A 16921-nucleotide genomic window follows, 5' to 3' on the forward strand; every position below is an offset into this window, starting at 1 on the left:
AAGCTGATCATTACTGTAGACCCCAGGAAGTTTTTAGTGGTGGGTGTCCATTCACCGCTGTTTCCTTTCGCGTGTTCCACATGATATTTGGATCTGCTTAATTTTTTGAAATAGGTCCTAAACTAGCCTGGAAAACGGATGGACGGCGTGGATTTACAACACATCATTAGTGTGGGCCCCACGGTAAGGGTAACACCCACTTCCGGGTAACACCTTATCCGCTCCCCTCAGGTGGGCCGCAGTGTATGAAAACATGGACGGTTGAAAAATGTCGACCAGGCGCTCAAATTTAAAGTACGAGCGTGAACCTACGGAAGAGTGTAACGGCTGGTGGGCCGCACACCGCAGATTCCACGCACGCATCAACTTAAGCACACGTGCCACAAAGACCTCCGTCAATCTCCAAAGAGCGAGTTTCCACAGGAGTCCAATCTCCGAAATAGATCCACTCTTCTGGAGCCTGCGCGTCTTCTCGCAGCGACGGCAGCTTCTCGAATTCTCCGGCGAGATTTCCGTTCGTTCTACGGCGCTTCTTTGATCCTCCGCCTGTAATCGTACATCGTCGATCGCTCTCTCTCTGTGTGAAAATGGCTCCTTCGGTTTCTCCTCTGGCGAAATACAAGCTGGTTTTCTTGGGCGATCAGTCCGTCGGAAAAACCAGCATCATCACTCGTTTCATGTACGACAAGTTCGACAACACCTATCAGGTATATATCTCCCCTTCAAGAATCGAATATACACCATCCTTCGGTGTATTCTCGATCTTTGAGTCTTGTAGACGAGATCTGGTTCTACTTTCTTCTAGAGAGTTCGATCTGTTGTTTTAGAATTTCGTACGGCTTTCCTTTTCCTGCATTCCTCGTTTTCGGGGACAAAAATTTTTATTAGGGTTTCTGGAATGATTGGATTGCGGCGGATCTGGATCTTGAATTTCCTGGCGTTCGTCTAGTTGTAATGTTGCACTTTAGGAATTTCGGAATCAGAACGTTCCTTTTCTTTGATTTGGACGCATTTGAGATATTTCCTGAATGTGTTTATGGTGGCTTGAGGGTCGGTTGGCACCTTTAAATTGAATTTTAACTTAAGAATCCAAATCCAGGATTTTCAGTCCGTGAGATTTTCATTTTGTCAGAGGTATTTGGCGGCCTGGATTTTCAATGCTGTGGAATCTAGTAACTGTGTTTGGCAACCTGGATTTTCAAAAAGGCCACTTCTTAGACAGGAGGAGAGAGCAGTTATGACAATTGTGGGGATTTTTCAAATCCAAAGGCTTGTTGGGTTGCCACTTAAAAATGAATTCATCTTATTTTATTGAATCATAATTATGTATTAGATGCCATTTTGTTGTTGTTGTTGTTGTAGGGATTAAATATAGATCTCTAATATGTAATTGATATTAAACTAAAGTGAGATGAAATATGTGGCAAGTGCAATCTATGGTATTCATTTCTTCCTTTGTGCTACATGTAGCTATGCTCATGTGATTGATTTGATAATAGCTATATGGTCTCCAGCTCATGCATTGCTAAATTTGATGGGCAGGCTACAATTGGCATTGATTTTCTATCAAAGACCATGTATCTTGAGGATCGGACTGTTCGATTGCAACTCTGGTGAGATTATCAATTTCATGATTTGTTGATATATTTTATCAAGTCGCTCATGATACATTGATGTACATTATTTTTCATCTCATGACTATTGATATGCTTTATTTAGCCTCTTACTATCAATTTTATGATGGTATATGTTGTACATGCAAAGTATAAGGCACTATTTATTGTACAAGTGAGTAGTGAGGGAAATTCGTGAGAGGAGAGATTGGAGAGGCAACTTGCACCTACCTGATGGGCGGCCTGGAACATTTGTACCCTGATGGCATTTTCCCATGAATTACTTCATGCGTGTTCATCATCATTTCTCTTTACTAGCAGCTCTTTTCTGCAAACATATATCTATCGCTGCATGATTTTTTGTAACAGATACAGTGACTTGCTGAGTTTATGCGTAACTAAAGGGTTCAAGTAAACATGATTTTATTGAACCACAGACCATGTCCTGCTCAGTTGAATGGATATGTGCCATCGTAGACATTTATGCATTTTCTTTCATTGGTCAAGCCTGCTTCCTCAAGTGTTTCAGTGTCCTGATTGGAGGAATCACCTGACAAACATTGATTTGTGAAAAGGCCAAGTGTGTTGTGATAACATCAATTAATTAGGGGGAAGTTGGATTGATAAAGTATTGAGTTGTTCATTCTAAGTTTAATTTTGCTATTATGACATCCTGTTATCAGATGTTTTCTGGTTAAGTAGTGGACTTGGTAAGGAGAGGATTTTGCTTGGTTAGAAATGGTGAAATGGGAGTTGCCTCTTCTTTCTAGTTCGAGGCATGCCTAGGCGTAAACTCACCAACGTTGTTGTAGCTGTGATATCATGGGGTGCTGCAATCTGGATCGTAGAGTGATAAAAACGATTGTATTTCTACCAATATTCCCTTGAGAGAGTGAGTTTAAATAATAAAATGGATTTAGTGGTCGTGTTGAAACAGGCATGCAAACCTTGAATATGCATTGTTGACGAACCTGGGGGTAGCTGGGCTGAATCTGAGTCATTATTGATGTAGATTTCATGGTTCATACTATCTGTATTGTATTGGCCAGTTCCCTTAAGAATGACAAAAATCACTTACTCAAGAATCAAGTGATTTGACACTTGAATCTCCTCACACATGTGGCCACATGGGGTGTGCATCTGTGATCATGAGGGGCCCACACGTTAGGCTGGTGATATGATTGCATCAGTTCTTGGCCAATTGTGGCGGCATATTTCTAAAGGATAGTGATGACGTATAATGTAGGAGACTGGAGGCATAAACAATTATTCGTCCCCATTGAGTTGTGAAACAAATGGGTAATTTAGCACAAGTCCCTAGGTTCTCGAGGCTTCACCTATGAGCAGAATGGTTACCATCTGTAGTTAACTTGATCAAGTATTTAATTATAAATTTCTTTTTGGAAATGTTTTAACTTATTACAGTAGTTGTACACTATATTTACATTTTAACTTTCATCAGGGACACAGCTGGACAGGAGAGATTCAGGAGCCTCATTCCAAGCTACATTAGGGACTCCTCTGTTGCAGTCATCGTCTACGATGTTGCAAGTAAGTAACCTTTTGTTTTCAGTTCGGAAGTTTCATGTGTCAGTTCATCTATTTCTTTAAGGTGCTCATCCGTGTGACAGTTTGAACCTTTAATAGCCAAAAGCTTCTACTCTGACCCAAAAAAATTTCCCACCTTGAGTGGGAAGTGGATCCTGAGGCAGAATTGGTGTTTCAAGAGCTTCCCTTGTGTGTGGGGATTCCTTTCCCCTTGCGTAAACCTCCTTTGCCTTTTCTTGAATAAAATTTACTCTTTACCAATCATAAAAGAACACTTCTTCTTATTTCTTTTTCTTTGAACATTTTCATAAAATAATGCTTCCGCACTGAGAGGATTAAAAAGAAGAAGCAAATCTCATCTAAATTTAAGAGGAAGGTTGATGTCTGGTGGGCAGCAGGTAAGTAAAAAAATTGCCAATCTACCATTTAATATCCAACCACAAATTGCCGGGAGAAACAAAGAAGAAGATGATGATAAAGCCCATTGGCTTCTATATTTTCAAGCTGATATTCCTAAATAGAAACGGCAGGCATGCTTGTGATATGCACTTGATTGAATACTTGGATGCTTGTGTTCGCTAGTGGCTCTGTGTCCCTCCCTATGGTCACCCCACATCATATAGTTGTTTGCAAAGATGGTCAGCTCCACAGCTGTTTGCAAAGAAACTGTGCTGGATGTTCCTGTCATACTAGTTCATTTTCTGTAAATTCATGCCTTTAGCTCTTATTCTACACAATACATTTTCACTTCTGGTTTTCCAAGTTTCTCATGTAATTTGCTTTGTCGACAATATTCCAGTTCGTTGGTTGGGTATCAGACTTTTATTCCTGAGGAAGTTTTGCTGATTACCTTGGGCCTTTTCTTTTGTGGTTCAGGCCGTCAATCTTTCCTAAACACTTCGAAGTGGATTGAAGAGGTTCGCACCGAGCGTGGCAGTGACGTCATCATCGTTCTTGTTGGGAACAAAACCGACCTTGTGGACAAAAGGTAAGTAATAAGGTCTGCAATTTGCTGACTGGGTCACCTGCTGCATTCTCTCTCTCTCTCTCTCTCTCTCTCTAAGTTTTTATTAGTATGCAACTGGACAAGAAATAACAAGAATACTAGACTTTCAGGCATCTCAGCCTGCTTAGTTAAAATGAGAATGTGAAGGTACCATTTTCCCAAGTTTCCATTTCTTTTCATTTTCTCCATTCCCAAGGATCGCGTAGTTGTTCTAGGAAGTGATATGAAAGTATATATGGATGATACTATTTCCAGTTGCTGCCAGAAAATTTTATGCAACTGCCCTCTGATGCGGGTCTTTTATGAATATGAGTGGGTAGCAGTGGCTAGGCACCAATGTTGTTTTACTACTGGATTTTCCTTTCAATCATCTGCCTTATCTATTTAGCTTGTCGAATAGAAAGTATGTTGATCCAGGACAATTAACTACTTGCTCTAAAAGCTCGAACTGTTAGAGTATGGCCAATTAATCCCTTTATCTCATAGCCCAGGCCTCACATCTCATGGGTTAGGACCTTGGCCGAAGCCCCTTCGTTGGCCCCAAATCACATGGGCCGCCCACCCCGAGCTTGTCCCTGCATCCCACGGGCTACCCCACTTGAGCCCAGTGTGAAATGCGCATTAATCACCCCTGGTAAGGAGTCTTGAACACGAGACCTCCCCCGTGGCTCCCAAATCGCATGAGTCACCCACCCCGAGTGTGCCCCTGCATCCAACAGGCGACCCCACTCGAGCCCAGTGTGAAAATGCCCCTGCATTAATCAGCCCCGGTGAGGAGTCTTGAACACGAGACCTCCCACTTTGATACCAATTTGATGCAGGACAATTAACCACTTGCTCTAAAAGTTTGAATTGTTAGAGTATGGCCAATTAATCCCTTTATCTCATAGCCCAGGCCCCACATCTCATGCGTTAGGACCTCGGCCGAAGCCCCTTCGTGGGCCCCAAACACATGGGCCGCCTTCCCCGAGTGTGTCCCCGCATCCCACAGACTACCCCACTTGAGCCCGGTGTGAAATGCGCATTAATCACCCCTGGTAAAGAGTCTTGAACACGAGACCTTCCCCGTGGGCCCTAAATCGCATGAGTCACCCACCCCGAGTGTGCCCCTGCATCCAACAGGCGACCCCACTCGAGCCCAGTGTGAAAATGCCCCTGCATTATATATCTCCCAATTTTATTTTATTTTTGCTGATGTTGTTTACGGTGCATGCTGAAAACTTAAATGCAAGGGAAGGCTCTACTGCTCCACCTTCTGTTTCTTTTGTGATTATTATTTGATTGGGGTGAGGGCATGGTTAGGCGGGAGGGATCTTTTCAGTGGTACTGTTTGCTGATGAAAGCTTCTTTTTTCAGAATGCCTTTTAAGATGGGCAGGATACATGTATAGTCTGTTGCTTCTTTCTGATGAAATGCATTTGGTAGTTTGCTCCAGCTATCCTGCATGGAACTCTTCTGTCATTTTGTCCTTAAAAAGATCATTATGTGGTTTAATACGTTTGCAGCAGCGTACTAGGATAGAACCACTGTATAGGTTTAGTGGTATGACTCAAGATGACATCCTGATGTATGGCATACGATGGATGTATGCGGATAGAAACGGATTACTATTTATAGTTTTTATCTATAAAAGAGGCTTTTTTTAAAAAATGGCTGCTGCAGTTGCTGACATTTACAAATACCTCCCTGTAGTTTCAGATATTTATAGATAGCCTCCTAACATTTGGTGACATTTATAAATACCCCCCACACTAATTTTCTGCTAACAACTGCAGCTTTCCATTGGATGCCATTGTATTAGACATGGGAAATGACCACTGTAAAGAAAAAGTGCCCTCCACTTTGTTGCTAGCAACCAACTAAATTCAAAGTCTCCACATACCCTAGGTGAAAGGGCAAAACAGGTGTTAGAGATGCGTGCATACATCACGTGTCAGAGATCCTGACCATTAGATGTGTGCATACATCACGTGTCAGAGATCCTGACCATCCATCAGGTTGGACAATGACCCTGAGATCCAACTGTGCATCTGATGGACCACACCGTGGACAACACCATTTAAGAGAATTCCTGTATTATAGAACCTATTCATCATCTTCGAACTTTCATTGCATTTGTCTTAATCTCTATTTGCAGGCCAACGATTCTAAGTTTGTACCATTGTGGAGATCTTTGTGGGAGGATCCGTACACCATGGAACCCATTATTTTAATTGCCTAGATCACCCAAATGTAGGCCACTTGTACAATTTGAGGCCCAAATATTTGGTCCATGTGGTCCTGAATTATGGTGGCAGCCCATTGGATAGGAGGCATCCACCATCAATTGCTCATGGCCTTAATATCACTCTGATCTAGGGATCATAGCCATTCAAATAAGGATTTGCAAAATGGATGGTAAGATTGCGTGCCTCTAATTATATGCATTTGATTATCGTATCATGGTTATTCTTGCATCATGTTCAATCCAAGGTGGACCTTCCTATTCCTTGATCTTTGTGATCACAGGTGATCCATTGGGCCTGTAAGAATTCACACTCTAGTGAGTGCTAAGAATTAGCACTGCATCATAGCTCACGTAAGGAGATGAGGAAAGAACAAAGACTATAATGATTGTTCCCCACCTCATAATAGAGGTTACTCATCCACCATACACGACACTTACATCAATCCACAACATCCAGTTGTAAGCTCTGTTGTGGACAATGCACGCTCCAATTTCATGTTAATTGAATAAATCCTATCCAATTCGTGGCCATTAAATCGATGGTAAAGATCATGTTGCTATCTAAATTCAACAAATGAAATTAGATGGTCAATGTCATTGATTAGCATGATGGAGACGATCCATCTTCATTTACATTCTTATTGTGTCATAAATCTAAAGTTTAGCTATAGGTGTCCTAAATCCTATGGTTAGGCTAAAACATGGATTGAGAGGTATCAATAGTCATATCTCATGCACGAGATGTGGCACATATCTGTAAAATTAGTACCATTGATCAAGCAGGGCCCACTATGAACATGGTAGTAATTGGAGGTAGACCTGTTTGTCGTGGACCCAGGCTAGTTTGCATATGCATAAGCCATGACTTGGAGGTGTCCATTCATTCTATAGAGAAGACACTGTCCGGTTACAACCTTCAAGTAGCATAAAATATGAAGAACGATATCCCAGTGATGAGTGTATGGCTGGTGCATAAATTTGTTGGCCATTCCTAATGCAAAGGAGATATCTGGACACGTAACGGTCATCTATATGAGCTTGCCTACCGTACTTCTACTACTCATCTTCAAGAAGCTCCCCCTGGCTCTTAGCCAATATCACATTTGGATCAATTGGAGTGTCACAATGCTTACACCCCAAATCAACCCCGTCTCATTCAACTAGGTTAAGTATATATTTTCTTTGGGATACCAGGATTCCAGAGTTGGATTTCACTACCTTAATTTGTAGGAAGCATTTCAAGGGACTGAGGTCTTTGGTCTGGAACTGTTTATGAATGTGACGTCTAACATCAATGATTCTATCTTCGTTGCTGCTTGAGATGATAATATCGTCGACATAAACAATTAAGACCACTACTCCATTGAATTTATGTTTTACAAAAACCAAATGATTGACCATGCATCGAAGGAACCCAAAGTTCAAATAGCATAGCTAAATTTTTTGAACCACGCATGGGCATATTATTTCAGCCCATGGATTGCTTTCCTCAGCTTGCAAACTTTTCCGATCTTTTCTTGAGCAACAAATCGAGGTTGCTCCAAGTACACCTCTTCAAAAAGATCGCTATTGAGGAAAGCATTGTTCGCATCAAGTTGATAAAGTGGGTAGGACCTGTTAGCTGCATTGAAAATCAACACTCGAATATAGTTCAGTTTCATCATAGAAGAGAAAGTTTGCAGTTTGAGTGTATCCCTTGAGAACAAGGCTTGCTTTAAGTCACTAAATTAAGTCATCTGGTTAGTGTTTGATAGTGTAGACCCTTTGACAACCAACGGTTCGCTTTCCCGAAGTAGGACATTCCACAGAGGTTTGGTGTGTGATGTATGTGCACGGGATTTGGTTATGATTTGACATGAAGACAGATAGTATGTAAAATAGGATGACATATATTCAACAACACTATCTGTTCTAAAAAAATGTATTTCCCTTTGAGATTAATTACAATTTTTCGTACAAAAACACATAAATATATCAAATTATGCATCATATAAATTCATGTCATGCGAGAAAAATTATCAATAAATGTAACAAAGTATTGAAATTTATGTAGATTAAAAATTCGAAGAGGACCCAAAATATCATAATGTACTAATTCAAAAGATAAAGAACTATGTTTCAATGTACAAGGTAAAAAGGTCGAAATACTATGTTTGGACGATTGACAGGCTTCACAATTTATTGACTTAACACAAAATAAAGAAGGAACTAATTTATATACTGAATCAAGAAAAGTATGATTAAGACTGATGTGTCATTGTGAAAGAGTTGAAGAATCTGCTGAGAAAAGAGCAAAATCTATGCTTTTGAGTTCTAAGAAGTCGAGGCCATGTAGCTCATGCCCCTTACCAATCATTGCCTTTGTTGTGAGGTCCTGAAAAACACAATGAGATGAAAGATGGAACAGTTTAATAATTTAGTAAGTTTGCTAACAGAGAAGAGATTCATTGAGAATTTGTGAACGAATAAAACAGTATGTAAATTGAACAGTTCACTAATTTAGTAAGTTTGCTAACAGATAAGAGATTCATTGAGAATTTGTGAACGAATAAAACAGTATGTAAATTGAACTGTGCACAAGGTGAGGCATTCTTTTTTTTCAAGGACGAATGAAATGAATCCATCCAAAGAGACTGAGAAACATGAAACTGAAGAGTTTGAGGAGAGAGTGAAGGTGTACCTATCATGTGATTTGTGGCTCCCGAATCAATTGCCCGAGGGAATGATCCAGCAGATGCATTACCTGATGTTGCAAGAGAGGTGGATGCACCAGTGGTGGAGTCCACGATAGAGGCATGGCCGAGTAGCTTCTCTAAGTCTACAAGGGAGAGAGTCATAGAGGTGCCTAGAGGTGAGTTCTCATCTTGAAATACTGTAGGGTTGGCTTGAGGAGGCATAGTAGTGTCAGTCTTCTTCATCAACTCCTATAATTAGTTGATGGTATGGTTGTTCTTTTTGTCGTATATACAATAGCATTGTTGTCCATTTGCGCGATCACGACCACCCCTAAATGGTGGGTGACCCCCCTAATGCTATTGTCTACATTAGAATAGAGGGCAACATTGTTAGAGGGTAAAGATAGAACAGGAGTGGAGGTGGGGGTTATGATGCATAGAACTATAGTGAACACATCAGTTAGTGTTCGCACCTGTCGAGAGTCTGAGCCTTGACAGGATCTAAATATGGTATGGCACTTGCAAGAAATAAATCTAATAGAATTTCTTCACATTGTCGCTTCCGCTGGCCCAAATCTTGTGTGAAGGGATGATGCAGAGTCCATTCATTTTTGGCCAATCCGCGAAAATGAGCACAGTGCTCATGTAAGTTTTCTCCTTGTTTAATGGGTTGAAACTTGTGAAAGATGTCATATAGATGTTGGATTTTTTTCTCTGTGGAAGAAAGTTGTTGGAGACTATCCCATATGTCCTTGCACTATCTTTATACAACACATTATGATAGATTTGCTCTTCCATACTATTGAAGAGCTAGCTCATCACCTGGTAGTCATCTCTAGCCCCCTTGCGTGATTGATTCGGGGGCTGCAGATTACATGATAGGTACTCTACTTCTTTCATCCTCAGACTCTTCACTTTCATATTTACTAGTCTCTTTGGCCAATTTATCCCTTTCACCCATCTTCGACAAAAGGACCGTCTTACCTTTTCTAAGGTTCCATTTTATTCGTTTCCAAATTCTCAATGAATCTCCCATCTCTTAGTAAGCTTACTAAATCATTGAATTGCTTGATCAAATTTTATTTATTTATCCTATCTCACCGTGTTTTCGGGACTTCAAAACAAAGACGGTGATTGGTGGGGGACGTGAGTTGCATGACCGCTACTACTTTGAACTAAGAAGCGTGGATTTTGTTCTTTTCTCAACTGGTTCTCTAACTCCTTCACAATGACATATCCATCTTGGTCATGCTTCTCTTGAATCACTACATAAGTTAGTTCCTTCTTTATCTAGTGTTAAAATCTTGAAGTTTGTAAGTTGTCCAAATATAGTCATTCAAGATTTTTTCCTCATACATTGAAACCCAATTCTTTCCCTTTTGAGTTGGTACATACTGATATTTGGGGTCTCCTTCGGATTTCTAATCTACATAGATTCCAATACTTTGTTGCTTTCATTGATGATTTTTCTTGCATGACATGGGTTTACATGATGCATGATCGTTCGAAATTATTTTATATATTTGAGTGTTTTCATATAGAAATTTGTAATCAATATCAAAGGGAAATACGTTGTTTTAGAACAAATAATGTTGTTGAATATGTCATCCTCTTTTCTAGACATCTATCCCCACGTAGAATTACACACCAAACCTCATGCACATACATCTCACCACATAATGGAGCGGCTAAATGGAAGAATTGCAATACACATGAATGGTCCCAAATGTTTCTGGAGTTATGCGGTGCTCATTGCATGCCGCCTTATCAATAGACAAGCCTCTGTTCTTCGCAAGGCCGATCCCTTCTTTGTTTGCTTACTAGTGTCAAACTCTTTTCATCACCACCTTGTGTGTTGTGGTCACATAGGGCCTTGCCTGATTTTTAGCCCCACTTGATGAGTGGACCATCTTGATTTTTTGGCTAGGTTGTGGTCACATAGGGCCTTGCCTGATGAGCGGCCGAGATCACACGTTTCAGTAATTGCCTCTTGAATCTCTCCTTGAGAGAATCACCATAGTGTTTCTCTAAACTGCAATTTAAACAGCTGATAGTTTTTGACGAATTAGAGACAAGTTTGTTGTCTCTGTATGCATGGCTGTAAACAGGAAATAGGAAATCCATGAGAGATCTCATATCGTGGGGTCCTTTTTCATGGGTTGAATAATTAGCTGCATTACATTCATCTTTCATATACATCTCATTTCTATTAGCATTTTGATGTCTTGCTTTGATACCAAATTTGATGTAGGACGGTCTAAACTAGAATGCATGTGTGAGCGCAAAAATTATCCAGTGAAATAAACTAAGCAAATCAATTGAAATTTTCACATTCCACATCATAGTAAAGATGATAATAAAGGGAACATGCAATAATTGCAAACCATCATCATAATCCTGCAGTACTGTATTCAAATCATGTATGGATTGGATTCGGCGAGGGATGAGACCTCCCGTTCTTGCATGGTTTTAATCCAATAATCAATGCAGCTTCTCTAGTCCAGAAAATCAAATGATTTCTGGAATAGAGATGGTTGGAAAATCTGAGAGGGTTGGGATCAATTCTCAGATTTTCAGGGTTAATAGCAATAAAGAAAAAGACTAGACATAGAAAGAGAAGAAGAAGGTTGGAGGGCTAGAAATAGAAGTTAGAAGAAGAGAAAAGATTATGGGAAGAGAAGAACTTACTACAGATAGAGAGGGGAAGGAGGCACCAAGCTTTCATTAAAAAACCATTATTAGGTTTATGGTAGAAAGCACCCTATTTATAAAATTCGGATTTAAAAGAAAATGACTAAACTACCCCTATAACAAAAGAAAAAAAATGTACAAAACAAAGCTTTCTTAAAAAAATAAAAAAAAATCATGCGTAATAGATCAGTCTTCGAACTCATCCTACACGTATGTCCTCCTAATGTGGGGCCTTCAATTAATCCAGGGACACGTATATGGTCTTCAAAATCCCCCTTGGTTGTGATACGAACCATCATCGAGCCATAAAGATGTATTCGTCGGTCGCCTTTGTCTTTGATAAACTTTGAAGGGTCTCATGTCCTCATCACTTACTCTAACATTGGGTAGGAGTCTGAAAAATGGGGTTAGTAGGGAATTGATGTGAACTGATTTTTGGACTGAAAAGTCAAATGAAAGAGGATTATCAAGAGTAACATTGAACATGCTCCATTTAGTGGGTATAAATTCTCACTGCAAGAAGGTACCGAGTATCAACACTGGTCATATCCCCAGATTGCAGACACTGGGGCTGTCACCTGAGGACACACACAGAAAATACGTGCCTCATATTGTATGAGTGACCTATGGTTAGGTGATCTGGTATTGAATTGATGGGTTCCACAGTGGAAGAAGGCCCATGAAGATCTCCAAAATGTATTCGTTGGTCGCCTTCGTCTTTGATAAACTTTGAAGGGTCTGATGTCCTCATCACTTACTCTAACATTGGGTAGGAGTCTGAAAAATGGGGTTGGTAGGGAGTTGATGTGAACTGATTTTTGGACTGAAAAGTCAAATGAAAGAGGATTATCAAGAGTAACATTGAACATGCTCCATTTAGTGGGTATAAATTCTCACTACAAGAAGGTACCGAGTATCAGCACTAGTCATATCCCCAAATTGCAGACACTGGGGCTGTCACCTGAGGACACACACAGAAAATACGTGCCTCATATTGTACGAGTGACCTATGTTTAGGTGATCCGGTATTGAATTGATGGGTTCCACAGTGGAAGAAGGCCCATGAAGATCTCCAAAATGATAGATTCTTAACCATAAAATTGCTGGCCTGAAAATAGAGGTTAATGACACTATAGCGATGTTCCAAAGACCACATGAATAGTGGAAGAAGCCCCATGAAGATCTTATAGTGATGGTCCAAAGACCACATGAATAGCGGAAGAAGCCCCATGAAGATCTTATAGTGATGGTCCAAAGACCACATGAATAGTGGAAGTAGCCCCATGAAGATCTTTATAGCGATGGTCCAAAGACCACATGAATAGTGGAAGAAGCCCCATGAAGATCTCCAAAATGATAGATTCTTAACGATGAAATTTCTGGCCTGAAAATAGATGTTAATGACAATATATAGCGATGGTCCGAAGCCCCATGAAGATCTCCAAAATGATAGATTCTTAACGATGAAATTTCTGGCCTGAAAATAGATGTTAATGACAATATATAGCGATGGTCCGAAGACCACATGAATAGGATCTCCAACACAAGAATTACCTTTGTATGGTTATCCATGGTCTGGCCCACCAGATACTTGGTTTGGATCCCAGGGTCATTTATTTGCCTGATAAATGTTCAGAATCTGTTACCTGTGCAATGCATGCACACATCTTTGATACTTGTTCTTCTCTTTCACATAGAGAATAAGGAGATATTGAATTTAGTGGGTTGCTTGTGGGGAAGTGGGAAAAGTGGATGGAATTTTAGTTTTTCCTGTTGTCACAAGGGGCATCCAAAAGATGTTAACAGCAAGATAGTGTGGGAGGTATTTTTAAATATAAGCAAATGTTAGTAGGGATTTTATAAATATCAGAAACCGCAAGAGGTATTTATAAATCTCAGAAACTACAGGGCCTGCTCTATAAAAAAAACCTCAAAAAAACTATCAGTAGGATGTGCATAGTTTAAAATAAAAAGTTATAAATCAAAGGTCCCCTCCCATAATACCTGTGTCTTTGTCATAGCCCCCCATATTACTGGGACAAGGCCATGATGATGATATGCAGTCACTGTTGTCTTGCACACGTATTGGGCATATGCATATCTTGCCTGAATGTTTTCTTTCGAAAAATGGAATGTTGTTGTTACAATGGATATTTGCAAGTTTGTACTAGTATTATGATATTAAGCTTTCATTAGTGCCTATTCATATCCAGCTTCCCATTTCATTCACTATTGATGTTGGCACATAATTCCACTATTCACATCCAGCTTATATCATTTCATTCACTATTGATGTTGGCACATAATTTCTTTGTTTCAGGGAAATATGATGATTCATTTATGTTTACACTTCTTAATCTTAGATATTGTTGTGGTGCAAGCATTTTGGTCAAAATGTTGAAGCTTTATTAGTTCTCTTCAAGATTTGTTTTAGTTTTATTGGAAATATGAGTCTTCATCTTCCAACAATAAATAGGCACTTACATCTTTTTCCTCCTTTCTAGATGCACTTTGTATGCAAAACATTGTTTAGTTTGGTGTTTCTTCATCTCTGCTATTGCTTGGTTTCTTCATTACTATCAGGAAGCAATCGTTATGGGTTTGTTATGGAGTAAGGGAATGCATACTTAGGGGGTCTGTGGATCACGTTATTTTATCAACTTCCACAGGGTCCTTCCATTACGTTTTTATGTTTTAGGGTTTTAAGTGATTGTAAATAAGAGATTTAGAGGATGAGAGAGAGAATCTCACAAAAAATGCTCTTTTTTTTTTTTTCTTTTCCATCTCTCCCCAGTATACTTTCTTCTTCTCCACTGTGGTAATGGACAGTGTCAAACCCAAAGGAGTAACTGTTACACACACACACACAGATATATATATATATATATATATATATATATATATAGTGTTTGATTAAGAGATCAAACTCTTAGAAACGCTTAAAAACAATTACCATAACTAATCCTTCGTAAGAATTGGAGCTCCTAAACCCAACAGTTGTGGAATTAAAAACAAGGTTCCTGTGGCATGACAGGTCCCATCTTTTCCACATTTTCTTAATTCTAGAATCCTTTCTTAAGGTTAATTCCCTTTCCATTACTGAATTCCTCTGTCACGCCTTTTCTTGTTGTCATGATGGAAAAGGAAAACTTTCAATTTGGTATTTAGCAAGGTCCTATTTGTTGTGCCTATCATCTCATATGAATGATGCAACAGGCAAGTCTCAATAGAGGAGGGAGAAGCCAAAGGCCGTGATCTCAACGTCATGTTCATCGAGACAAGTGCCAAAGCAGGCTTCAATATTAAGGTGCAGACTGTCCCTTAAATCTTCCCTTCACATATTTATTTATTTCATCCCAACAAGAAATTCACTCGGATTTAAAGCCGGAAATAAGAAACAAACAAATGTTCTTCTTCAGGCACTCTTTCGGAAGATTGCCGCGGCACTGCCAGGAATGGAGACTCTTTCCTCAACAAAGCAAGAAGACATGGTTGACGTCAATCTGAAGGCAACCAGTTCAAATGCATCTCAGTCACAGCAACAGACGGGAGGTTGCTCATGTTAATGCCGGTTAACATCTTCATCACCCGCTCGTTTCTTGCTTCATTTTCACATTCCCATCTGTGCAGAGTTTGTTATTTCAGCTTTTGGCACCCATCTAGGCAGTTGGCGAGATTTACCTTGGAAATGTATATTTGAAGTTATAGAACAAGAACCTATTTGATATGAAAGATTTGGCAGGGTTTGCTGCAGCCGGAGCCCTTATATTTGTGTTGAACTAAAATTCTTAAAAGCATTTTTTGAAGAAACCTTAACAATCTGATGCAAATGATCTTCAGGATGCAAATGTTTTTCAGGTTCTCTAGAGGACGATGGTGGCTGATTTCAAATCCAGTCGCAGCTTCTGAGCAATGAGAAACAGAGCAAGGATTAGGTGTATGTCGTTTGTAACCATTGTTTGAGTTGCAGTTCCAACTTCAAATATCCAACCGGCAAAGGTGTCCTTGTCTTCAGCTCTAAATCCCACATAACAGTTGACCTTCTTCGGACAGGCATCATGCGGTCCAAAATTGTGGTAATTCAAGACGAACCGGATTGTGGCCCAACTGCGGATGGACCATGGCCCAAAATTGCACTGATTGGATTATGCTAGACCTATACGTCATGGTTGGAAGGAAAGTGGTGATGATCCGGATTAGAAAGTGGGCCGAGAGCGTGAGGATTTAATCCCCACCATTAAAAACTTCATGGGGTCCACCGGAATGTTTATTTGCCATCTAAACTGTTGATAAGGTCGCAAAGATCTGGATGAAGAGACCAGACAACTATCGAATATCAACTTGATCCAAAACTTTTGGGGCCCACGGTAAGTTTTTAAGGGTCGGTTACCACTAATTCCTGTATTATGGTCCACTTGAGATTTGGATATGCTTCATTTTTTGTGTCATGCCCTAAAATGATCTTTCAATATGAATGGACGGCGTGGATGTAGTCACATACATCACGGTGGCCCCATAGTCAGGGGTCCCACCCACCTCGGGGGTCTCACCTAATCCGCTCTCGCTATTCAGTCCATCAGGTGGGCCATGTGTGAAGAAAATGGACCGTTGCGAACAACCAATCAGTGTTCACATCTTGTCTCTGTATGTGGCCCACCCTATGACCATATGGGCTTAGGGCTTCAGGGAATGTTTAGATCCATATGATGAACGAACCGATCTTGAGAACACTTGACACATTGACACGTGCGGGTAGCCGAAGCGTTTGAAAACGTAAAACGTAAAGACAAAACCTAATGATGGAGTAGAAAGTGGAATGTTGACTTTTGCGATGAACTCTCGCGCCGCGTCTCAGAAAATGTAGACTGAATCGTGACAATGAACCCAGGGGGAAGCGGATTGGCTGGCGTACGACACACCAACTATATAACTGCTGTGTGGAACACCAGCCAATCCGCTTCGGTACCAAGGGTGATAGTTTGGCATTGTTTTCAAAACGGTGGTGACATGCCCACCACAGACGCGTGCGCCTGAATGTCCAGTGGTGTAACACCCACCATTCGTCAACTTGGGCCCCACACTTACCAACTCCCGTCCGTAGGGCGAGTGCTGAGGGCGTGTTTGGTCCATGGAATTGAATGGTATTGAATTATATTAGATG

General features: G+C 40.3%; 1 protein-coding gene across 1 annotated transcript; it reads left to right on the plus strand.

Annotated features, from left to right (window-relative positions):
• Positions 1 to 348: 348 nt before the first annotated feature.
• On the plus strand, positions 349 to 15617 carry LOC131248122 (ras-related protein RABH1b). The gene is made up of 6 exons (XM_058248187.1): positions 349 to 707; positions 1543 to 1613; positions 3076 to 3164; positions 4038 to 4149; positions 14977 to 15067; positions 15180 to 15617. The coding sequence occupies exons 1-6, from the start codon at positions 588 to 590 to the stop codon at positions 15324 to 15326; spliced, it is 630 nt and encodes a 209-aa protein (XP_058104170.1). The 5' UTR covers positions 349 to 587; the 3' UTR covers positions 15327 to 15617.
• The last annotated feature ends 1304 nt before the right edge of the window (positions 15618 to 16921 follow it).

Source organism: Magnolia sinica, chromosome 6 (genome assembly GCF_029962835.1).
Source record: "Magnolia sinica isolate HGM2019 chromosome 6, MsV1, whole genome shotgun sequence".
Lineage (NCBI taxonomy): Eukaryota > Viridiplantae > Streptophyta > Magnoliopsida > Magnoliales > Magnoliaceae > Magnolia > Magnolia sinica.

What these genes read in the sequence shown, in the direction of transcription:
- LOC131248122 (XM_058248187.1), top strand. Translation starts at nt 588, where the DNA reads ATGGCTCCTTCGGTTTCTCCTCTGGCGAAATACAAGCTGGTTTTCTTG. An exon ending in ACTGTTCGATTGCAACTCTG is followed by an intron (nt 1,614 to 3,075) that starts GTGAGATTATCA and finishes AACTTTCATCAG; the next exon opens with GGACACAGCTGGACAGGAGA. An exon ending in ACCGACCTTGTGGACAAAAG is followed by an intron (nt 4,150 to 14,976) that starts GTAAGTAATAAG and finishes ATGATGCAACAG; the next exon opens with GCAAGTCTCAATAGAGGAGG.